The 26,565-nt window shown below is 38.4% G+C and overlaps 1 protein-coding gene across 5 annotated transcripts in view; it reads left to right on the top strand.

Annotated features, from left to right (window-relative positions):
• Positions 1-26,565, top strand: part of LOC129719816 (serine/threonine-protein kinase WNK2) — a 77,701-nt gene that overhangs the window by 22,501 nt on the left and 28,635 nt on the right. For 2 of the 5 annotated variants that reach the window (XM_055671223.1, XM_055671224.1), the window contains exon 3: positions 17,804-19,452. In XM_055671223.1, the coding sequence (XP_055527198.1) occupies positions 19,418-19,452 (35 nt within the window). In that variant the 5' untranslated portion in view covers positions 17,804-19,417. Of the gene's footprint in view, positions 1-17,803; positions 19,453-21,524; positions 21,672-26,565 lie in introns of those variants that run through there. The other 3 variants (XM_055671226.1, XM_055671222.1, XM_055671225.1) reach the window with 2 other exon arrangements.

The raw sequence follows: 26,565 nt of genomic DNA, 5'->3' as shown, positions 1-26,565 counted from the left end.
TCTTCAGGTAGTGCAATTCTCTTCGATCACACCACCATGCACTCCATTTTCGCACGTTAATAATGAACCGCTAGTTAGCGCGACGCACGAAGTTGGCACTCACACTCACGCAACCTAACTTGCCTTACAATTTTCAGTTTGATTTCGTGGATAAATTATAACTTCCACTCAAGAAACACTGTGTTTTTCACAAAACCTTCACTTTTCTCACTTAGATGAAGCATCACAGATCACTACTTTACACTTTTTAACAAGTTTGGCCCCTAAAATCACTTATAAATCAATGACTTTAACGGATAGCTTTCGGGGCACGTATTATCAGTTAGCCTTGTTGCCAGCCTGTCTCTACTGAAATTTTGCGATTAACGAACATAAAATAAATATTTCTTTTTTTTACTTTACTTGTATGATGCAGTGGCGTAACCAGAAATTACTTCTGAGGCGAAAGGGGGTAAAATCTTAAGAAGCAAAAAAAAAAAAAAAAAATTGGACAATGATTATTTTCACTCAACTCGAACATGTCCCAAACATGCCGGAAGTGACTTAAATGGTAACAAATATGCCAGAAGGGATGGTAAAGGCAAAGTTTCGGAATAAAAATTGAAAACGGACACCAAAAAAATGAAATTCCGGATAATCGAGTCTAAAATTCCGGATAATCGAATTCCGGATAATCGAGTTTCCGGATAATCGAGTCTCCGGATAATCGAGTCCGACCTGTATTAGGGCGGCAATGCGTTGTATGAAAAAAATGACCTTAGAATCAGAATAAATACTCAGAAGTTTCGTCTTCTCGAGAAAAGCCTCCATGCATAATTTCAGCTCAATCGGACTTTGAAAACACGTGCCTCGAAGCGTTTCACGAAAAATATCGATAAAAACACAGGTAATGAAATTTTCGATATCGAAAAAAAAAAAAATTATGCCAAATGCAGGGGCGACTCGTGGCTGTTGAACCTACCTGTTCAACTAGAAATTCTGAAAATCAGAGTTTGGGGAAGTAATTACAATTCCATCCGCGAATAAAAGCAAGTAATTCCCTTTGTTACTATTTAAAAATAAAACTAAAAAACAAGAAAATGAGGGCATGAATTTGGATTTTAGATTCATTTTTTGCCTGACGTCCCTATGTGCATTGCACAGGTTGCACCTATGAACGAGTCGCCCTTGGCCAAATGTCTTAGAAATGCATGAAACGTCGAGGTCTGGTGTTTTCTGAAAGAAATCGACAAAAATCGACTTTCTGGGACTTAGAAATTTTTGTGGTAAGGAAGATTCTAAGCTCAAAAATTTTTAAAAGTCCCAAAAAGCCGCTTCTTTTCAATTTTTTTATGGAGATGACACCAGATCTTGACGTTTTATGCATTTCTATGAAATTTGGCATAAAAAAAAATTTCGATATCGACAATTTCATGTACCACTACAAAGTAAAAAAAAACTTTTTATCGAATCGCATGTAAAGAATTGCCTCCATCGCGTATAAAAGAAAATTCCATAATATTCCATGCAAATTTAAATGATATTGCACATAATTTTCAAAATCGTGATAAATCACAAATCACGTCAGAATCAACTGAAATTGAAACGATATTGCACAAAATTTATGAACACAGTCGTGGTTAACGTCAGAAGTAACTGAAATTTATATGAGACAATTTTTTACGTGACGTGTAGTATTCAGATTTTTTTACTGTGTACTTGTGCTTTTTTACATCGATATTTCGTGAAACTTCGACCGCCTCAAGCACGTGTTCCCATAGTCTGATTGAGCTGAAATTTTGCATAGTGGATTTTTCAAGACAAAACTTTTGTAGGCGAAATTCGAAAATTTGATTTTTATTACCAACCTAATGTATATACTATACATACACCGATTCTATGACAAATACAATTTGTTTTCGTGTGCTTCAATTTTGCTCAGAGATTGGTCACCAGCCAAAAAAAAATAGTCTCGTTTTTTTATTTGCCTGTTAGGGTGTCCAGTCTTGAAAAAGGGTGACAATATGTATGATTTTGTGTGTTTCCTAGGAGGACCAAAAATTTACAAAACGTTCAAAATCGTTTGATCGCAGGTAGTCACAGCAAAACTCTTCCGAATTCGTTAGTCCCTTGAAAATAAACGAGGACCCATCCCGAGAACTTCTGGGAGTAAACATATCCGTCACGATATTCATAATGCGGTTCGAAGTCATTCAGTTTGACAATGTAACACCGCAACAATAAATCGTACGCAAGGATACTGGACCTTTGATCAAATTGGGACAACTTCAAATGATATGATATCTCCTCGTTAGGTGATCCTCTTTACACCGAAATCAGTTGCGCGTTGTTGATCTATATGTAGATAATTCGACCTCATGGAGGTACCGACGCGGAGTCTCTAGGGGTTCGGTCAACCGGACATTTTCTACCTAACAGATCGACCAACGACGTTTCTCGTATACACTTTGTCTGCTCTAAAAAAACGATAAGATACCGCGAAAAACGCTTATTACGAAAACTAACCATGAGTATATTTCTAGCTAAACGTCGCGATCCTCTGCGTACGACGCACGCGATGTAGCCCATGCTACTCGTAGCAAACAGCTATTTGTCGATCCCGAGTCAATCCCAATCCCGAGAAGAAACGAACGCACGTCGGCCGTCGCGATTCTTGGGAAGGTATACATCGCGTTTTCGTTAATCGCGATATTTATCGACCGGACGAAATCTTCGGTTAAACAGTCACAGTGAGACATGAACAAGTATCTGGGTATACCCCTCGAAATCATTATATTCCGAAAACGTAATATAAGTAAAATTCTCCCGAGCCGGAAACGCGGTTTACATCGAAACACTACGACATTTCACGCCGATTCTATCTTAGTTGTCGATGCGAATGTTGCCTATTAAATAGGAAAATTGGCAAAGTTTCATGCATACAAAGCCTTATTAATTTAAAAATGAAAATTTCCATATTGACCATCCATCGAGCTAATATAGTCTTAAGTTTGTTAACAAAATGCCGACCTTGTCATTATTGGAACATAGTATACAAAACATAAGCAGCCCAAAAGCTAGAAAAATCGAAAAAGTGAAGCATAAGATTTCATGTATTATCCACAACCATTGCTTTCGAGGTGAACACATGTTTGGCTGATAGAACCCTACTTGAAGCCTGATCGTGCAAAAACGTGGTAGATGACGGATTCGAGGCATACTATGCGTCATGTTGGCTCATTACTAAGTTGAGCTACTCATTACCTTGGGAGTGATCCTGTTGGAAAGATAGAAAAATGGCAAAGCTTGGTGTATCTAAAACATTAAGTGCAAACATCAGGTGTAGATGTACATACTAATCAAAGTCTTAAAATTATTGATAAGACCAAACCAATCATGATTATTTCAGGCTGACTAAATAGTCATCAGATGTCAAACTCAACTTTATTGAATTTTCTATTACCTGTCATGCGAGAGTCAGTGCGTTCAAAAATTCATTGCACACGACATATCAGTGAATACATATCAATTAATCTATTCCACCATAAATTCTAATAAACAATACTATTACACAAAACTACACGAGAAAAAGGCTCCAGAAAAACACCTTAATTGCACTCTTTTTTCAATTTGGACATTCAAAACTGTAACAGTACAGTGTAACATTCATGACGAGCACAATTAAAACGGCGTGCTACGTCGTTCCGCAAACTGGCAACTACGTGGTATTCGGTGGATCATCACATGATGTGAACTATATTCGAACGCGGACCATTTAGGAAAATAAATATAATACCAAACGCAAATCGTGTATGTCGTATCGAGCCCATTGATAAGTTAACTCACCTGACAATTCTTAGTGCTTTTACTTGTGGGAGAAAAAAGTAAAACAGTAAAACATCATCGCACAATCTGGTTTGCAAACAAAAAAAAAAAACTACTCGCAGCCGAAAAGCTACCACACCTCGTGCACCCAACAGATCACACATTCACACTTCTGCCAAAGTCCAAAGCCCGCTAAAAACCACTACACACAGAGCCTATGCATTCTTGATACAAAAAAAAAAACATAACTCATCTGTTTTATTTTGGTTATGCCTATGCCAGCGAAACAAACGCCGACTAGCACAGCGCAACGCTACTCTCTCCGCTCTTCAGGTAGTGCAATTCTCTTCGATCACACCACCATGCACTCCATTTTCGCACGTTAATAATGAACCGCTAGTTAGCGCGACGCACGAAGTTGGCACTCACACTCACGCAACCTAACTTGCCTTACAATTTTCAGTTTGATTTCGTGGATAAATTATAACTTCCACTCAAGAAACACTGTGTTTTTCACAAAACCTTCACTTTTCTCACTTAGATGAAGCATCACAGATCACTACTTTACACTTTTTAACAAGTTTGGCCCCTAAAATCACTTATAAATCAATGACTTTAACGGATAGCTTTCGGGGCACGTATTATCAGTTAGCCTTGTTGCCAGCCTGTCTCTACTGAAATTTTGCGATTAACGAACATAAAATAAATATTTCTTTTTTTTACTTTACTTGTATGATGCAGTGGCGTAACCAGAAATTACTTCTGAGGCGAAAGGGGGTAAAATCTTAAGAAGCAAAAAAAAAAAAAAAAAAATTGGACAATGATTATTTTCACTCAACTCGAACATGTCCCAAACATGCCGGAAGTGACTTAAATGGTAACAAATATGCCAGAAGGGATGGTAAAGGCAAAGTTTCGGAATAAAAATTGAAAACGGACACCAAAAAAATGAAATTCCGGATAATCGAGTCTAAAATTCCGGATAATCGAATTCCGGATAATCGAGTTTCCGGATAATCGAGTCTCCGGATAATCGAGTCCGACCTGTATTAGGGCGGCAATGCGTTGTATGAAAAAAATGACCTTAGAATCAGAATAAATACTCAGAAGTTTCGTCTTCTCGAGAAAAGCCTCCATGCATAATTTCAGCTCAATCGGACTTTGAAAACACGTGCCTCGAAGCGTTTCACGAAAAATATCGATAAAAACACAGGTAATGAAATTTTCGATATCGAAAAAAAAAATTATGCCAAATGCAGGGGCGACTCGTGGCTGTTGAACCTACCTGTTCAACTAGAAATTCTGAAAATCAGAGTTTGGGGAAGTAATTACAATTCCATCCGCGAATAAAAGCAAGTAATTCCCTTTGTTACTATTTAAAAATAAAACTAAAAAACAAGAAAATGAGGGCATGAATTTGGATTTTAGATTCATTTTTTGCCTGACGTCCCTATGTGCATTGCACAGGTTGCACCTATGAACGAGTCGCCCTTGGCCAAATGTCTTAGAAATGCATGAAACGTCGAGGTCTGGTGTTTTCTGAAAGAAATCGACAAAAATCGACTTTCTGGGACTTAGAAATTTTTGTGGTAAGGAAGATTCTAAGCTCAAAAATTTTTAAAAGTCCCAAAAAGCCGCTTCTTTTCAATTTTTTTATGGAGATGACACCAGATCTTGACGTTTTATGCATTTCTATGAAATTTGGCATAAAAAAAAATTTCGATATCGACAATTTCATGTACCACTACAAAGTAAAAAAAAACTTTTTATCGAATCGCATGTAAAGAATTGCCTCCATCGCGTATAAAAGAAAATTCCATAATATTCCATGCAAATTTAAATGATATTGCACATAATTTTCAAAATCGTGATAAATCACAAATCACGTCAGAATCAACTGAAATTGAAACGATATTGCACAAAATTTATGAACACAGTCGTGGTTAACGTCAGAAGTAACTGAAATTTATATGAGACAATTTTTTACGTGACGTGTAGTATTCAGATTTTTTTACTGTGTACTTGTGCTTTTTTACATCGATATTTCGTGAAACTTCGACCGCCTCAAGCACGTGTTCCCATAGTCTGATTGAGCTGAAATTTTGCATAGTGGATTTTTCAAGACAAAACTTTTGTAGGCGAAATTCGAAAATTTGATTTTTATTACCAACCTAATGTATATACTATACATACACCGATTCTATGACAAATACAATTTGTTTTCGTGTGCTTCAATTTTGCTCAGAGATTGGTCACCAGCCAAAAAAAAATAGTCTCGTTTTTTTATTTGCCTGTTAGGGTGTCCAGTCTTGAAAAAGGGTGACAATATGTATGATTTTGTGTGTTTCCTAGGAGGACCAAAAATTTACAAAACGTTCAAAATCGTTTGATCGCAGGTAGTCACAGCAAAACTCTTCCGAATTCGTTAGTCCCTTGAAAATAAACGAGGACCCATCCCGAGAACTTCTGGGAGTAAACAGGTGCAGTCCAACAACATTATTCTCATTTTTTGTTACGTTTAATGCTTAGCTTCTTAGTTCCACCTATAAAACCACTGAACCAAATAATTTTCGAAAAGCCTCATTAATAACGTTTATAAGAATATAATACACTTAATAGTTATTCTGTTATCATGACATAAAATTTATTTAGATTTTGTATATTTCCTGAGAAAACCATAATTTAAATTAGATTAAAGAGTGTTAAACGCTTGGCCGCAGGTGGTCGCAGCTAGACTAGGGGTGGGCAAAACGGCTTTTTTGTAAGAGCGGCTCTGAACCGCTCACTCATGGCTCTGAACCGACTCATATGAACGGCTCATGGTTCACAATGATTCACGAACGTTGACAGTTCGTGTTGTCTCGGTAAACTTCGAGTTCGCGCGAACCAAACAGTTTTGGTGCGCTCAAAGAACCGTGGTTCTTTTTCGTGAGCCGTTCGTTCTTTCGCTCTTTTTTAAGAACCGGTTCATATGAACGGCTTGTGAGCCGTTCGTCCATCCCTAAACTAGACTCGTTTGAATTTGTTAGTATAGAGTAGTGAGGGGCAAAAGTACGCACGGGGTAAAAGTACGCAATGGCCTTTTCGAAACATACGAGCGAAATAAACTGGCAACATTGTATGAATTTGCAGTATTATAACGTCAGGTAATCACACATGTAAGCACATAAGATTCCGTTTAAATGGTGCAAAGCTATGTAGAAAATTGTGTTTTGAGCTGTTTTGATCTAATTTTCTTAGTTTTGGGAATTTTGATTGACCTATTGGAAAACTACAGAAAATCGAAATCAACAGAACCCAAAAATCTCTTCTATAATTGTGGTTTGTAGTGTGAATTTGTTTTGCCGAAAATATTTTGAAGTTTGTCATAAAACTCAAACCAGCTGGTAAACTCATTGTGGGGCAAAAGTACGCATAGGGCGTGGGGCAAAAGTACGCACTAAGTGTCATTAACCGTAATGAAAAAATGCGTTTAAAACCAATGTTTTTGTACAGGAATTACTCAAGAATAATCAGTGATATGCGAATATGCTCCGAAACTAAGGAATACTATGGTTTTATGATTTAATTAATAGCCCTGCCCTGAGACTGGAAATCGACTTTAGACGCCATTTTAAAATTCTAGATGGTGACTTTAGGTTCGTCTGGTGTCGTGTTCAGGTCTCTTGGCATCATTCCGAATCCAAAAGTGTTCATATGAGATGGTATTTGGTCAATTTGAGATGTTTTTCAGAAACCGGAATTCACCATCTTGAACTTTAAATCGCATTTAAAGTGTATTTCTGGTGTCTGCGCATCATACCAATCTGTAAAATACACACATCGGTATTCGGCCATTTTGGGTTGTGTTCCGGAAACCGGAAGTCACCATCTTGGAATTCAAGATGGCGTCTGGAATCGTTTTCGGGTCTCTTGACATCATTCCGAATCCGAAATAACTCATATGGGGTGGTATTTGGTCAAGTTTTACTGTTTACCGCAAACCGGAAATCACCATCTTTAATTTAAAAATAGCGTCTGAAATTGATTTTTGACCTCAGAGCATCAATTCGATTCCAGAAATACCCATATCGGGTGGTATTCAATCATTTATGGTTGTTTTGCGGAAACCGGAAGTCGCTATTTTGGAATCTAGTATGGCATCTGGTGTCGTATTCGGGTCTCTAGAAACCCCAGTGGAATCTATTCCGGACGGTCCATTTTCAGGGCATATCACCAGAACACCCAAAACCCGGCCTGTGGAAGTAATTTTATGATCTTTGAACCAATAATTGTAAGATTCTGTTCAAATATTCATAACGTTTCTAAGATTCAGAACATATCCCCAGAAAACCGGGTTTCCGGAAATAAGAAAATTGTTTCGCGGCACCGCTCTAACGCAGCCAAAAATAATCAGTGCAAAACTAGCATAAAAAATATAAAGTTTATTGCGGATAGTGTAATAAATACACTGTTCATGCAGTGCGAACATTTGCCCCGTAAACTGCGTACTTTTGCCCCGTATGCTGGGTAAAAGTTCACATTTGAGTATCTTTTCTAAAAAGTGAAATTCACATGCTACAAACAAAATTCGAAAAACTCTGGTAATACATTTTAAAGACAAAAGGTTCGTGTACCGCTTGGAAACAAAACCGAATTTTATAATAATTGTTTGCAATAGTTCTGTTTCAAAAACATTTAAGTGCGTACTTTTGCCCCTCACTACTCTACACCTGTTACTTGGATACTTGGGAGTAAAAAGATGCTGACCAACAAAGTTTAAAATAATGATTTTTTCCCATTTTCTTTTCTTTATTAAAACTACGTAACCACATGATTTTCCGAAAGCTTAATCAATAACGTTTATAAAAATATAATACACTTAACAGCTTTTCTGTTACCATGGTAATTTTTTAAGATTCTACTTTTCCTCGAAAAAAGTGCATTTTTGCCATTTTTGATCAAAAGTGCCTACTTTCTGAGGAAATATAGAAAAACAGATCGGCGATAATCACTTCTCCAATATTTGTCCACCCGAGTCCTATATTGTGCTTCGTAGCCGCAAGATTACAGAAACCGCTTTGACAAGACGGGGGTTGTGGGTTTAAATAGATATTTTATATTAGATTATATTAGATTATTAGATATTTTAGAAAATTTCCCGGTGTTTTACTTTGAAAAAAAAATACAAGAAAAATATCAATTTGCAAAAACAGTGTTGTGAAACTATGAAGATTCGATTTTAGCTAGTTCCTTCATAGAGTCGTTTCGCTGAATTTTCACGTCACTAAAACTGGAAGCTCACTTTTTTTCCAAAAATAGTATACATGCACACTTTCGTTTTTTTATCAATTTCCTCTGAAAATAATAAGAAACCTTTCGATAAAATTAGATAACAATCAAATGCTTTACTACGTATATTGTTTCGGTAAGCTAGATGTATTTTTTGTTATTCTTTTGCATAAAATTGCTGCAGAAAAACTGCCTAATAAAACTACTGACGAAGACGTTTGATACCCTATTTGTTCAAAAAAAATTATTTTGATAGCTTAAGAAAAAAAATAGCAGAACAATGAATGGTCATTAACAAGAATGTAGGAGCAGATTTTGGCAGAAACCAACAACTAGCTTTTTACTAACCAATAGAATCAAGCCAATTAGGTCATCACGCAAAAAAAAATAACAGATTTCTGCGTTCATTTTTCCTCAATAATGGTTGAACAAATAAAGCGGAAGCCATGTAGGAAGATGATTTTCCCGGTGTGAAGCCTAATTTCTCGCTTTTCCCGTCTTTTTTCCTGGTTGATTTAAAACTCCGCCTTTTCCCCGCTTTTCCCGTTTTCCCCGGTAGAGTGGCCACTCTGGTATATTCGGCCGAGCGGACGACGTAGAAACAGTCTCCATGACTTTCTTTTCTCTAGGTTGCTGTAGTGAATCCATTTTTCATCCCCCATCACGATGCAATGAAAAAGACCCTTTATTTTTTGCCGCAGGCGGTAGTTATTCACAGGCAAAAATACGACGCTTAACGTCCCTTGGATTCAAATCATAAGGAACAAAGATATTTTTTTTTTATTCATTCGCAAGGATGTAATCGCTAGGATATGGCTTGAAGGGTAGCTCCTAAGAGCAATACAAGCTGTTCCTGCGTTTGACATGGATTCTCTTCGAGCAGTTCCTTTAAATCAGCGTCTTAGAACATTTTTGGTCTCGTTCCCGCGGACAGACGATAACATCGCGAATGACCATCTTCGGAGCGACGGAACCAATCAATAGAGCAGCAATTCCGTAAACTTTTTTCAACCCTCGATGTGCCTCAGCCGCCGTTTTATTTCAATGAAAAGAGGAAAGTAACACTTCCCGCAAAACACGATTATTTGGGACAAAATCAGACATTTTCCCATAACTAATATATTGCACCACAATCAAAACACTAATAAATCAAAGCGATTTGTTTACCATATGTCTCAGAAGCTGAGCTTGGTTAATTAAATCTGGTTAGATATGTCAAAATCGACCAGCACTAACTGCTAGCGCCAAAAACTCTAAATTAAAATTTTAACAAGCCATTTGTAAAATGTCAACGTTCTTGAAATGACTGTTTTTCGCTGCACCATACTCCTATGTGTCGAACGCGCGCCTGCATAATATGAATTTATGTTGGAAGTTGTCAGTTTGACAGTAAGCGCCGGTCGAGAATTTGATAATTGTCGCACATATGAAAAATGAGTAACAAGGAAATCATTCATAAAAACAAATTAAAAGGTGTATGAGGTAAAATTAAACTAAGCGAATCCAGGTGTTAAAATCAATTAAAATTTATTTGCAAACTCTAGATCGGATCAGATTTCGGAGACTATACTTAAATAAGAGGTAAAATTAAATAATAGTTAAGTGAAAAGTTTTGCGTAAATTACTTTAGAACTATTTATGCTTAGAAGCAAAGGTGTGCTTAATCCCCACGAGGAGCAAGAGTGTGCCTAACCAAACTACGGACCTAAAACGGGTAAAATTTCAGTGTATATTACTAAAATTATTAACCTAAATCTGATTTAAAAATTGTGTTGAAGGTCTAAAAGCAAAGGGCAGATGTTTCGATATTAACAAGTTAAAACAGAGAAGAGAAACTAAACGTAAGCTAAATTTGAACATAATCTTATATATGTAGCAAAACTGAAACTTATCTGCTATACAGGAATTAAAAACGCTTACGAACTTCGAACGAATAAAGCAGCGTTACAAATACGGAAATCGACCTTTTTGTTGCCCGTGTTTCACTAGTAATAAGCTGTTACATGTAAATTTGAAGGTATCCTTAATTTGTTGGAAAATTTCTGTTGATTTTTTTTTCTTCATCTATAATTTATTTGACACGGCACAAATACAATTTAATGTTTAACGGCGCCAATTATATCTGGTAGCTTACTTTATAAAGTATCTTAATAACTAAAAGCAAATTTTTTATCCTCGCTGCCGACTACGAGCTGAAACTAAATCTAACTTAAAGCTAGAATGTTTTGCATTAAAAGCACTGATTTGTTGTTTGATGGTATTCCATCGCCATGGGTAAGCAGCATATTGAATATGTTCCGCTGCTGGGCCAAGATATTACGGACGGGCATATTGGGTTGTCTCCCTCGGGACCTGAGAGTATCGTGCGGGTCTAGTTGCTGTTTCCGGATCCGGGGTCTTAACGTGTTCTTGTCGTTTGGTTGGATGTAGGCGGAAGGGAATAGGATTAAACTGGGGCGTGGAGGGATTTCAGGAAAACGTATATAAGGGACATGTAGGATAGGTCACGGCTCGCCAAGACATCACGAACAGGAACAGCCGGCTGCCTACTTTCGGCCTGCAGGGAAGCTATTAATTTAGACCTGGCGTCACGGTGTACAGGGCATGACCAAACCACATGCTCTATGTCGTGATAACCCTCACCACAGGCACAGATACCACTTTCCCCGAGCCCAACACGACGGAGATGCGCGTCAAATCTATAGTGATTGGACATAAGCCGGGACATCACGCAAATGAAATCCCGACCTACATCCAACCCTTGAACCACGGGTTCGTCGATACTTTGGGGATTATGGAATGTAACCACCTTCCCAATTCCCCTCTGGTCCAAGCATTTTGCCAACTGATGATCGTATTCTGACGTACAAGTGCGAAAAATACATTAAAAGCAATTGGTCTTTCATAAATATCACCGTTTGTTGCGCCCACCTTAGCCAAAGAGTCCGCTTTCTCATTGCCCGGTATCGAGCAGTGAGAAGGGACCCACGCTAAGGTAATCTGAAACGATTTTTCGGATAAAGCACTCAGATGTTCCCGTATTTTCCCCAGGAAATACGGAGAGTGCTTAACATCTTTCATCGATCGGAGAGCCTCAATGGAACTGAGACTGTCCGTAAAGATGAAATAATGGTCCGTGGGCATTTTTTCGATAATCCCTAGGGTGTACTTAATTGCAGCCAATTCTGCGACGTAAACAGAAGCAGGATTATCGAGCTTATGGGAGGCGGTTAAATTGTTATTGCAACTACCGAAGCCAGTAGACCCATCAAGAAGTGATCCGTCAGTGTAGTACATATTGTTGCAGTTGATGTTTCGATATTTATTGGAAAAAAATTCCACGAGTTTCTTCTATCATGGATGTATCGAAAAACACAGTAGAATCAGAAGTATTTGATAAGTCGACACGATTTGGAATATTCGAAGAAGGGTTAATATTTTGGGACATGTGATGGAAATACAATGTCATAAAACGGGTTTGAGAATTAAGTTCGATTAACCTTTCAAAATTTTCAATCACGGGACGGTTCAAGACCTCACATTTGATAAGAATACGAGAAGACAGGCTCCAGAAGCGGTTTTTCAATGGTAGCACTCCAGCTTAGACCTCCAAACTCATCGTATGGGTCGACTGCATGCAACCTAAGGCGATACGCAAACAACGATATTGTATTCGCTCCAGTTTGATCAGATGTGTGTTTGCTGCGGAGCGGAAGCAGAAACACCCGTATTCAATAACAGACAATATCGTTGTTTGGTAAAGCCTTATAAGGTCTCCTGGATGGGCTCCCCACCATTGTCCGGTTATTGTACGAAGAAAATTCACTCTTTGTTGACATTTTTTCATCAGATACCTCACGTGACAACCCCAGGTGCCTTTAGAGTCGAACCAGACACCAAGATATTTGTGTACCAAAACCTGAGAAATCGTTTTACCCATTAATTGTGTTTGAAGCTGAGCAGGTTCATCCTTCCTAGAAAAAAACTACTATCTCAGTCTTCTCCGGAGAGAATTCGATACCTAGCTGTAAAGCCCAAGCACAAATTGTCCAAGATATCTTGCAATGGTCCTTGCAAATCGGCAGCTTTGGCTCCTGTAACAGAGATTACACTGTCGTCTGCAAGTTGTCTTATCGTGCATGAATTTGCCAGACATTCGTCGATGTCATTTACATAAAAGTTGTAAAGAAGGGGGCTTAAACATGAGCCCTGGGGAAGACCCATGTAGCTAATGCAAAAAGTTGCCGAACCGCCGTGCGTAAAATGCATGTGCTTTTCGGACAACAAATTGTGCAAAAAATTGTTTAAAATTGGAGAAAATCCTTGTCGGTGAAGTTTGCCCGAAAGAATGTCAATAGAAACGGAATCAAAAGCCCCCTTAATGTCCAAGAACGCAGACGCCATTTGTTCTTTGCAAGCATACGCCAGCTGAATATCTGTTGAAAGCAGCGCAAGACAATCATTCGTCCCTTTGGCACGGCGGAAGCCAAATTGAGTATCCGATAGTAGGCCATTTGATTCGACCCAATGGTCTAAACGACGGAGTATCATTTTTTCCATCAATTTCCGGATACAGGGTAGCATTGCAATCGGCCTATAAGAGTTGTGATCAGAAGCTGGTTTCCCTGGTTTTCGGATGGCGATCACCTTCACTTGCCTCCAATCCTGCGGTACAATGTTTTGCTCCAGGAACTTATTGAACAAGTTCAACAAGCGCCTCTTGGCATTGCCGGGTAGATTCTTCAACAAGTTGAATTGGATTCTATCTAACCCAGGCGCGTTATTGTTACAGGACAGGAGGGCAACTGAAAATTCTGCCATCGTAAAAGGTGATTCTATCGCGTCGTGGCCCGAAGACGCATCACGAACAATATTTTGCTCTGGAACAGAGTCCGGACATACTTTCCTGGCAAAATCAAATATCCACCTACTTGAAGACTCCTCGCTTTCGTTGACCGTTACGCGGTTCCGCATTCTTCGGGCTGTGTTCCAAAGAGTGCTCATCGATGTCTCCCTCGACGTCTCGTTCACGAACCGACGCCAATATCCGCGTTTCTTTGCTTTAGCCAAGCTTTTAAGCTTGGTATCAAGCTCCGAATACCGTAAATACCTCCCTTCTGGTAGGCCAAAAACGCGTCGGATCTTTGCGTGTAGACATCGGAGCACTCTTGGTCCCACCACGGAGTGGGAGGCCGTTCTTTAATCGTTACGCCGGGATATTTCTTCGTTTGGGCTTGCAACGCGGCGTCGAGAATCAAGCCCGCGAGGAGGTTGTATTCTTCAAGTGGTGGATGATGTTGAATCGAATCGACCGCTTTTGAAATCATTTCCTCGTATAACTTCCAATCGACATTCCGTGTGAGGTCATACGGAATGTCAACTGGTCGCATGCGAGTTGACCCGTTATTAATTGAAATAAGAATAGGCAAATGGTCGCTACCGTGAGGATCGAGGATTACCTTCCATGTGCAATCCAACCGTAGCGACGTCGAACATAAGGATAGATCCAAAGCGCTTGGGCGCGCTGGAGGTTTCGGGATACGTGTCATTTCGCCGTTGTTTAAAATAGTCATGTCGAAGTCATCGCAAAGGTTATAGATTAAAGAGGAGCGGTTATCATTGTAAGGGGAACCCCAAGCCACGCCATGATAGTTGAAGTCTCCCAAAATCAAACGTGGCGAGGGAAGAAGTTCTATTAAATCAAAGAGCAGCCGTTGCCCAACCTGTGCTCTGGGAGGAATATATATTGAGGCAATACAAAGCTCTTTACCTTGTATTGTCATTTGACATGCGACGACTTCGATGCCTGGAATCGAGGGGAGGTTAATACGATAGAAAGAATAGCACTTTTTAATCCCTAAAAGTACTCCTCCATATGGGGTGTCTCGATTAAGGCGAATAATATTAAAATCATGGAATGTGAGATCAACATTTGAAGTAAGCCAAGTTTCACAAAGGGAAAATGCATCGCATTTGTTTTTATTTATCAAAACTTTAAACGAATCAATTTTTGGTAAAATACTTCTACAATTCCACTGTAAGACAGAGATAGAATCCTTCATATACGCAGTTGAATTAGGCATCGAAGGATACAATCGCTGCAAGGAGGGGCCATTGGGCAGTCAACCGCTTCAAAAATGATCTAACTGTTGGGAGGAATGCTGTAAGAAAAATTTTAATTGGATCGGGTACATTGAAAGTTTCAAAAATCCAGTCCACAATATCAGAAAATTTCACTAATCCAGAGTTTGTTTCATCAACTGGGAGTGCAAAAAGAACAACTGGGGGTTTAGATGTTCCTGGCAGTGCTGGGAATTCCTTCTGGGACTTTAAATTTGCAAGCCCAGGAGGAGCTTGCTTCTGTTTTTCCGCAGCACTGTTTGGTTTGTTTGTAACTTTCATTTCACTTTGAGAAATCTTAGGACCTCTTCTGGGAAGTTTAGGAGAGGAAATATTTTTCCTCTTTCTAGACTCCCCAGGATTGGCGTAAGATGTTCCCGCTGGTGAATCGTCAGAATCGGTTTCATCAGAGGACAACAGATCATAAGGGTTTGATGTAATGGGAGAAGTGGTAACGGTCTTCTTCAGCATCTCAGCGTAAGAACGCTTCGAACGCTCTTTGAGAGACCTCTTTATTTTATCCCTGCGCTGCATGTACACCGCACATGTCGAGAGCTCATGCTGACTCTCCCCACAGTGAATGCATTTTTCAGCATTTTTACTGCAGGAATCATTCGCATGATTCTCCCCACACTTGCCACAACGTGCCTTATTGCAGCAGTAGGCGGCGGTGTGGCCTAACTGCTTACAATTCAGGCAGTTCATGACGCGAGGCACATATAATCGCACAGGGAGACGAACCCGGTGGATCGAGACGTGGCTTGGTAGCGCTGACCCGGCGAACGTAACTCGAAACAAGTCTGACGGGGTGTATACTGTTTTGCCACCGATGATCGATGCTGACCGCAATTGCTTGCAGTCGAGCACCTTTACATCGGGACAGGTCTTGTTTTTAAAGCACCCTTTGGCACTTTCCAGTATACACTCGACGGACAGACTCGAATCGGTTATGACACCGTCGATCTCCACGTCTCGTGCGGGTATGTAAACGCGATACTCGCGTGTGAAGAGCTCAGAGCAAGCTATATCGTTAGCCTCTTTCAGGTTACTGACCACGACACGGAGCTTGTTAGGCCGGACCTTGGAAATTTCGGTCACGCCCTTGTACTCCTTCGTCGTCTTTAGAAATCTGCAAGAGGTTCAACTGTTTCGATTTCGGTCCCGCCTTTGGCCGAAAATAGACAGTATAGCTGCCCTGGATCTCCGTCTGGGTAAAGCCTGGGGCGAGGGGGGACTGAAGAATGAACAGGGGAGGGGGTAACAGAAGGGTCAGGGTCAGAGGGGTTCGGGGATGGTGGCGCGGGAGGCGAGGGATCTACATCCATCCCGCTAAGTCTAGCGCACTAGCGCCGACAAGAGCACGTACCTTTTTACTTCTCCCTTCCAGTAAGGTTGGTTGTCCGATCGTTCGAAGTTGCAGCCGTTACAGCCAGCAGCACCAATACAGCAGCACCAAACAGCCACCAGCAGCGAGCCAGGTGTGAGATCACTCCACACAGCGATACAACTCACTGTCAACTGATGGCTTCTTCTTTTTCCTCTTTTGTGTCTCGTCCACTGCTGTAGCAAAATTCAGCCAGCAGCCAAATCGGCTTACGCACCAGCTGGTAGTCACGATGCGAAACAGTTGCACAAAGGCGCGACCTTGAACCCGGATTTATTTCACTCGACCAGGCAAACAATGCCAACACTTGTTCACACGTCTTTTGTTTTATATTCTATCGGAGCGATCACCGATCACACGTCCGATACTGATGCGTGTTCGGCACAGAATGAATTTCTGTTGATGATAATATAAATTAAATTTTCGTCTATATTTTGCATAGCTTGAAGAATTACGTAAATGCTGATTTTTTACTTGCTGTGTATACAAGATCACATCTCTCTACATTACAAAACATGGAATATAGTTTAGTAACCTTATATAAACAGGCAGAAAACTGATACAAAAATGATTTTTATTGTATATCTTTTCTAAATTTTTAACTAAACTAAACTTGCAATGTTGGTCTATCCACTACTGAGTATATGTTTATAAACGCTACATGAATACCTCTAACATCAAGCAATACAGTATTTTGCGTAAAAGCAACGCGCGTATAAAAGAAACATTCTTAACTGTAGTTAAAAATTTTAAAACACTCAAATATCAAACATTACTCAATAGCCGTGGTAACCGTTGACACTACGGTTACTACGGTTGTAAAATTAACTTTTATCTTCAATCATTAATTCATTATGCATTGGCATCTCTATAATTACCCAGCGATTCCCTTAGATCTTTTACTCAAGTGCATGATGAAGCTACTGATTGATGACGATGATTTGATTTTCTCTCAAATTCCATCATAAGTTGTTTTTTTTTTTTCTGGAATACTTATGTGTTTTTTTTTTTCACGAGGGGGTGAACGATTCAAATGTACTCTCAGAAGACTTTTAAGCGGAATTTTTACTTCCTACCACTTGAACCAGCCAGAAATAATTCCGTTCTTATTTTAGAGTTTCCAATAGTCACATTCCGAACTTGTGGCATAGCATCCGAAAAACTTTGCACACCAAATGGATAAACAATGTTATTTATTTTCGCTTTTTCTCTCGTTATTTGCAGGACTGCGTCATCTAGCCACCCAAAAAGTGCACACAACAATTCTGTCGATCATCCGACAAACCGGCAAACAACAAGTGAGCATTTCAACGGCGGCTACACAGTTGAAAAGACCTTGAGAAACGTAACTTTTGCAAGCCGTCAGCCTAGTTCAAATTCGTATATCAACGTCGTTAAGAGCGTCAGTGACATCCCTAGCTCACACTCTGTCTTTCTGTATCCCGATTCAACAATTCCTTCTAATTTTTGTTGCTTCCAAAGCCACCTTCTTTAGTCTCTTTTTTAGTTTACCCTTAACCATTCTCCAGTTTCCTCTTATGATTTATCACCCCTCCACGACGTTCCGTTGGTTATAATGTATTGGAACGAAGATTCGCTGAGGAGAAACAACTATCTCAACGCCCAGTCGTGTCAAACCTACGTTAGTAAAAAGAGCGAAGAACTTCGAAGCTACAGCCGGTTGTCCTTTAGCGAGTCCTCCACGGTACCCCAACGTAAGACTGACGACAATCGTTGCAACCAAAAGCTGCAAGCTTGTGGTGCTGTCAGCTTTTGTGGTAACAGTAGTTTAACTTCTTTTAGTATACCTCAGAAGAAAACAGTTGACGGTTGCGTGCTAAGAAATCAAATTTCCACACGCTGTTAGTTTATTGTTTTTTTTTGCTAACCCCCGTTTACATTGGAATTAGCGTTTAGCGTTTCACCCCACAATAATCATTAATTAAGGCAACGGTTGATCTTTTTTTATCGCTCGCCGTTTGTTTGAAAAAAATAAAACGTTGGTAATTAAATGTAAAATTTTTGCTATTTCCTACGTATGAAACGATTGAATATATCCAACTAGATTAAGTGTAACCCAGAAAATTTAATTAAAAGTATCATTTTACTATTACTACATACTCGGCTGTCACAAAGATATACGTTCGATTCTTAGGATCCAAATTAATTATAATCAAAATCATCGCTCTAGGACAAAGTCTTTGTATCTCTTTACTAACGATTTCGCACTCTTAGCACAATACCAAAAAACATAGTCAAAGCCGGTAGTTTCGACTGCTAATTCAAATTTTGTTTTGACCTTTTATTAGTTTTTTTCTCCTTCTGCAAATGTAAAAAATCCAAAGATCCTGAAAGCTTATCCTAGTCCTACGCTTACACTACTATAGCTTTGAAAACAAACAAACCAACTCAAGGTAAAATCGGAAAGCTCACCGACCGATGGCCGCGACACGACATCGTGAGTGCACAAAAGAAAAGCCCCAGTAGAAAAACAAACTGTTACTTTCCGTTTCAAGCGACAGCAGAAAAGACAGAAACGTTTCAGCAGCGCAAAAAAGTTAATGGGTTTTGCAGTTTCTCTCGGGGGTTTCTAGAGAAGACGTACTAATCCCTGGCTGTCAGGTTGATGGAAGTGTTCTGAATTGCAAACGTCGAATTAAAGTGCTAGTAAAAAAAGTGAAATTAGGAAAATTGAATTGGTTACCTTAACCAGTAACCGATATCAACGCAGGAGTGAACAGACCGGACCGTCAGGAGAATTTGGTGAAGCGAGAGAGCGGCATTTTCGGCGGATGATTCAAACATACACCCGTACAATGCCGCAATAATGCTGTACAAATGGGAGCAACAAAAAGAGCATGTTTTAGCAGAAGGTGAGTTTTGGAATTGCGAAGGTAACTGTCTGTCACAAACTGATAGACCGTGACTAGAATGTAGCGGTTAGTCAATTTGGGTTACCGTTTTAGACATATCATAATTTGGTAAAGCTGACTTCGAAAAATTGATTTGTTTCTTATGGTTATTCATTTGCGTTACATTAGAGGAAATTAGCAAACAATTCATCACTACGCAGTGCTAGATTCTGAGGAAGATTGATTTAGCTCATGTTTTTGTTCTATGCATGGCATAATGAATATCATTACTAACTTGGTGCTCTGGAAAGTTAAGGAAAAATTTGTTACTCACTAATTCACAAAATAGATTCATAAAAATGAGCGATTTAAAAAAAAAAAAATAATCAAATAAGTTTTGCTAAAAATCGATCGTGTTAATTATAAAATTATATTCAAACTTATTATTTCGTGTGATCTCAAATTTGTTTTTTATATCATCGTCTCTTGAAGCTTAAAACTTAAAACTTAAAACTGAATTATTCTTTTATTAGCAGGAAGTGGCGAAAGCCTGTACCAGAAGGAAATGTAATTTTTTTTTCGATTTGAAAATTCACGGAATATCAGGAAGAATATAAACTAATCAAGGAAAACTTTTTTTACCGTCTCATTAGCGTTCATTCCAATACAAAAAGCTAGTAAGAGGCCTCTATTGTTTGGTTTCGTATCGACGACACAATACTGGGCTACAAAATGAAAATGTATCTGTTAGATTTCTATGGAGGAGGCCTAAGAAAAAAACACTAGGAGATGAAATTACTTCGATCGTCATTTTAAAAGCAAGAGGAGCAAGTCTCACTAAATACTAGTACCTATTTTAATGGCGGTTATTTGCGAACGTCATGTGAAGCACACAGCTTCCATTTACAGACAAAGACTTTAATAGCACCGGTACACTAACATAAAAATATGTATTCAGATTAGCTGCATCAACTTTCTACCTCCTAAAACTAATTTTGAGCAAACACTTCCTTGAATAGGCCTTTCGGTAATTGTGTAAAAGTTGTTCTTAGCCAGCGTAACCGTCCCATGTGTGATCACTCTATTGCCCTCCATCGGAACCCCTCGGTTTCAAGTGTTGATTTAGTGCTAATAAAGTCTCCCCAGCTTTTCATGAGACAAACTCGCGGGTCTTCGATCGTTGCTCGTTCGATCGGACTCAAACCGGACCGTTTTCAGTGAATATCGCCGACCATAAAGTTGAACCCGTGATGCCCGCGCGCCGCTGGTATTAGTACTGTAACGTTTGATTTGTGAAGTTATTACCTGCTGTTCAAGTCTTTAACTCTCTTTCTCTTTTCCTCCCTGAACGTGTTCGAGCAAACTCATCGTCTGCACCTCCACAAACTGCACAGTTACGGTTGGTTTCCCATTAGTACACACAATATACAGATCTTTGTCATTGCTATACCGTGACTACTAGGTATACGTACGTACGAGTCGTGTTTTCGATTTGTTTATTGCATTGAGAAGTTTGTCCCCTGTCGAGAGAAGTAGGTGCAAAATAGGCATCCTCCCGAGTGATGCTGTAATCCTTGTCATAAGCTAACACTGATAACGCCGCTTTTTCGAGTTTCTGCCACCAACTGGACAAAGAAAGTGAATGCGGTACCTTCTAGCGATAGTGACTCAACAGGATCATCCTATAGAGCCAACGTGAAAAAACACAAACCAAACCATACCTTCCTCCGTAGCAGAGGCAGATGAATATTGTGCAGAGTTAATCAAGTATTGTCTCTATGCGTCAAGTGGAATCGGCAGTAGTTTGTCTCAGTGGCGTAGTTTCTGACGGTATCGCAGTTCATTGGATGGCTAGAATTCGGACGCCACACGAAGGCACTAGTCCAGAACGATGATTGAAACTGTTGATTGGATTGATGGAGCGAAATGAACAAATAATACACGGGTAAATGGAAAAGTTAAAAAAGTGAGTGGACGCGATTACAATTCCGAATGGTGTGCAGGAATGTGAAATCCTCTCAAAATGGCAGTGCCTTGAAGAACCTATACCAAAGGTGGAGCATTTCCTCAAGTGCAGTTTTTGTTTCCCAGTATTTTTCTAATTTAAACTTTCGTGCGACTTTGTGACACTGTTCGGTTTGGAAAAAGATGGGTGTTGATATGTTGTGCTGCTGTTATCATTTCCTTCTGGATATACTACCGAAGCTGCACGTATTATTGAGCTGTTGTCAATGTGCAAGGTGCGTTAATCATAATTTGTAAATAGTGCAAAAAGAAGTGCATTGGTCATGATCGAAACAGGTGAAACTACCGTGTGATTCAACAAAAAGACATTTGCACTTATTTATGGACATCCCTACTGAATGTACTCTGTTGTGGTTTGGAGTTTCGAATGCGGTTCATAATCCCCACGATGGAATTGTTAATTCCAATCAACACTTTTTTCACACAGTTGTTCCGGGAAGCAATGATATTCAACGATAAACATAGCCTAATTTCCAATACGAATTACGATGTCCACAACAGATTATAACCTTTTTAACGAAAAACCATTCTGCTTAGAACACTATCAAAAGTGAAAAAAATCTTTACAGTTAGATACTACATACATACTAGAAAACAAAAGATCGAAAGTGAAAATACCTGTGATTAAGAAATTGGTAGTTTGATCGTCAGTGTTAGTTCAATAAGTTAGCTTGCTGTTAGCTTGGAGAATGGATTTTTTTCACATGTTAATTTTATTATAATTTTATTGTTACAGGCCTTGGAAATAGTCATTAGACTGCTCTAGAGAGCTTGAGAAGCTAGTTTTAAGATATCTAAAAGTTTGTGATTTTACTGTTTCTATTATTCCTTCTTGAAAAAATAGAAAAATTTTTCTTAGATGAATCAAAAACTTATTAAGTTCATATGCATAATTTCTTCTAATTCGTTATACTTTGTGATGGCCACCTGCAATTCTCTTCCTCTTTTGCTGGTACGTATATGAGCTTACCTTCAGCATGTCTAACTAGACCATAATTGGTATCAACATTTTGCGGTAAAAATATTGCGCTGGCTAAACTTTCTGGTTTAACGTAAAAACCCTGCCATTGCACAGTGGTCCAGATCGTCGATTTAGCGGTATTTAATTTTTGTGCAAAAACAGCTGTTGTTAGGTTAATAGTATATCTGAAAGATATTTTGTGTTTAAAAAGGCGCTTCTTTATAGAAAATAAAAATTAGGGTGGCTCCATTGTTATCAAAAATAGCAAAACTAACTTTTTTGCTGATCAAGATACGGTTCTTCTTAGTTCAAAGGAGTTGTAGATCCATTTATTCTAAACAACTTTGCCGAAGAAAGCTAGTCTCTATCTTGCATTGTTTTCACGGTATGATGAATTTAATATAGCAAGTTAGCTGCCGTTCTACGCATAGTTGTCCCATGTTACTTTTGGACGATTTTTATCACCAATGAGTCTATTTTCGCGTATATTTTTGAAAAACTTTCAAAAATAATATGGGTATTCATGTCGAGCTCGTAAACAAATACCCAGCCGTAAAAATACTCACCTCCATTGACGAGTAATGAAAGATACACAGTTTACGGCTGGATATCTGTATACGAGCTCGATGTGAAGACCCCTAATATTGTTTGTTCCGAAAATCTTGAAAAACTATACCAAGTCTGTTTGTCCCATCGATGATTTTCTACACATATTTGTCCCACTAGATTTTTTCTATTCTAATCCATCCCAATAACCACTAATTCCCACATTTATAACTTGGGAAGGGCTACAGAGCACTAAAGGCTTCTCCTAACAACGTTTGGTACTTTACAGGTTTCGAAAATGCGGTACCGAAAATCACTATGCTTGATTATTTAAATGCGGTATGCTCATATCTTTGTTAGGGATAACTAAGCCATGTTTGCTGGTTTGTAATATGCTCTTCCTTTCGAGCATAAAAGGAGATAAACGCATGAGATTCATACTAATTGGAAGTTGTAAGAACTGTCTTTTGTGTGTAGCCAAAAAGGTGAAAGCCCAACAACGTTCAAATATGATAGGAATGGGCAATCTAAAAAACAATTTCCCTTTGTGATGGTAAGTCATCTGATACTTATTTAATTAACTAAACTTTCACCTCGACTATCATCACTTACGTATAAAAACAACAAGATTAGCGTGATCATTTTCGTGAAAGGTTAAACAGCCATGTATCCCCAGTACGAACTTTGTATTAGGAAATATCGAATGCACGCGGTGGGACTGATATGCGTAGAAAATACATATTGGAAGGCAAATTTCTCGGCATTATTGTCCCAGTGGGTATTTTTATGGAAAAGAGTGTTAAATCGAAAAACCTTCAACTAGATTTATTGAAAACAGTCCATTGCAAGGTAAAACTGGTTAAAAGCCCATAATTGCATTTGTCACATTGACGCAATGCGTAAAAGTATTGTGAAACTTTAACATCGTTTTTCTCGTTTGCATGATTTGGAACATGGGACAAATATGCGTAGAACGGCAGTTAGGGTGTCGCTGAAAAATCTAGTTTTTTTGATGTAACTTTTTTGTTTTGATTCTATTAAAACTTGGTCTTCTAACAGTTTTTAGGTCTTTTTGAGGTGCATATTTTCTCTGAATACTGGAAAGCGCTATCTCATTCACAAGAAAAGTTATTAGGTTTTTCGCTTTCAAAAAACGCCCTTTTAAAATGTTTGTATCTACTTAAATAGCAAACACAAACTAAAAATATTGATTGCGTTTGAAAGGTCGTACTTTTTTGTATATAATATCTAAAATCTGGAGGGTGGATATTTTTCTATCTCAAATAAATCCAATTTGAACTTTGCGGTTTCGGTTGGATTTCTCGATATATGCCACATGCATGCTACTATTTTTTTTTTTATTTTTTTTTATTTGATCGGTCTATATCACTAAACCCAAACGTAAGATCATAATAAATAAGGTGATTTTTAATAGTTTTATGGCTCATGAGAGCTGTTTACATAGAAGTTTGCAACACTCAACAGTATATTTTTATGTTCTGTTTGTGTTGTGTTTTCAGCATGGTGTGCATTACTCCAGCACTAAATGCAATGTGTTTTCTGATTTCTTCTGGCGTAAACGGTTTGAATTTGAATTTGTTTCGTGCTTCCTGTGCCTCGTCGTTGCACAGTCCAATTGATAGAAGCGTTCCTATGTAATTTTACGACAATGTGAAAAAAACGAGATCTAACAGTTTCACAGAGGCTTAGAAAAAAATATGTTCATCATCATAGCGTATGTTCGATTTTCTCAGTAAATGTTTCATACTTCCATTTTATTTTTGATTAACGTTAGGATTACGTAGAAACTCTTAAATATTTCTTCATTGAGGCTTGTGATCTCTGATACTAATTCATATGTATTGACAAATCTGCGAGCTAAATTCTGTTATTCTCACCATCATATACTATATGATGGTGAGAATAACAGAATTTAGCTATATGACATATAGAAGTTCACTAATTCGCTTTCAACGCATTCCGAATGGCGATTTCTCGTGCTTCAGAAACTAGGTTGTCGCTAATTACCACAATTATTTAGCCATAGTTAAACGATAACTTACTTTCGCCAAGAGTTGTATGAAGTGAATGTAGGCGTGCGAGGGTGACATCCTAAATTTGTATTTTTCAGGATCGTCAACGTCACGATCGCTTTTTAATGTTCTTGCTTAACGATGACGTATATAAAAAGCTTGTGAATTTATTTTAGTGCAATAATTCCCCACTTTTGTCTCCTGCGGGAAAAATATCTAGATGTGTGAAAGTGGCAGTTTAATTTTTGTCAAAAAAAAAAAACAATAAAAATGTTTGAGTTTTTAATGGAGTGATTCATTCATGCGAACAAAAAAAACTTCAACGTTCAAGGTAAGTTAACACAAATTGAGTTTCTGAGTGGAATATAAGCAGTAGAGCTTGGCAAACTGAATCCTGCCCACAACGCATATCACCTGACGAAGACGTCAGTTACCCTATATATATTAAATATGGGTCATTTTTTTTGATATTGATAGGTCAAATGAATTGAAAGTCTGAGAATAATAATAAAATCTATTAGATTCTAATATTATTTTGAGGCGGGGCTTACCGAATGGAAATTGACTCCGGAATGCGCTGCAAGTACTCAGTCATTCTGCAAAGGGTCTTTGGAAGGTCGGTAGAGCTAACACCTTCTAGGTTCCGAACACAAGACAGACGCAGAAACAAGAATCAACAGCATTGTCTTTTTTTCACCCTATCACTGCCAGACAGTGGAATCTAGAAGGTCATACATACACATACATACATAATTCCCCACTTTTGTCTCCTTTATGTAGGAAGCCATTTTCGCTGTAACTTAAATGCTGTCGATAAAAGTAGGGTGAAGTTTTTTATTTTCCGAGATGATTCTGTTAATTTCCTGGGTTGTTTCGTGTTTAAAAAACCATTTTTGGTAAACGTAGCAGAGTTAAATCTTGTATATAATGCAATACTTTTACTGCTAAAACACATGTAGAATATAAGATATTAGGGACGAATGACCGCCTCGGTTAAAATCCCTTGAACAAAAAAACTATATATATAAAGATATACTGTTGCCTGTTTTTTATTAAAAAGGCTTTCATGAATCACAAAACTGTTTGAAAAAACCTTATTTTGTATGATCTTACGTTTAGGTTTAGTGATATAGACCGATCAAATACAAAAAAATTAAAAAAATAGTAGCATGCATGTGACATGTATCGAGAAATCCAACCAAAACCGCAAAGTTCAAATTGGATTTATTTGAGACTAGCTGACCCGGCAAACTTCGTCCTGCCTATTTTAGTGTTTTCAATTAAATAATTTTAAACATTTCAAATTTATTGATTCCTTGCGATTGGATTATATCGTGTAAAAATAATTGGTTTTAGCGGAATGGCAAATCCTCAGCTTTTGGCTTTTGTACATGACCTCTATTCCGGATATATATTGGGTGCATTTCAGTTATTTTCGTTGTTTTCCAGAAACTGAAAGTGGTCATCTTCTGATTCAAAATGGTGTCCAGGGTCAATGCTTGGCTTCTTCACATCATTTCGATTACGGACTTATCCATATGTAGTAGTATTCGGTTATTTTCGGATGTT

Source organism: Wyeomyia smithii, chromosome 2 (genome assembly GCF_029784165.1).
Source record: "Wyeomyia smithii strain HCP4-BCI-WySm-NY-G18 chromosome 2, ASM2978416v1, whole genome shotgun sequence".
NCBI classification, from domain to species: domain Eukaryota; kingdom Metazoa; phylum Arthropoda; class Insecta; order Diptera; family Culicidae; genus Wyeomyia; species Wyeomyia smithii.
The sequence above is the reverse complement of the archived record's forward strand: the minus strand, read 5'-3'. Positions and strand labels throughout refer to the sequence as shown.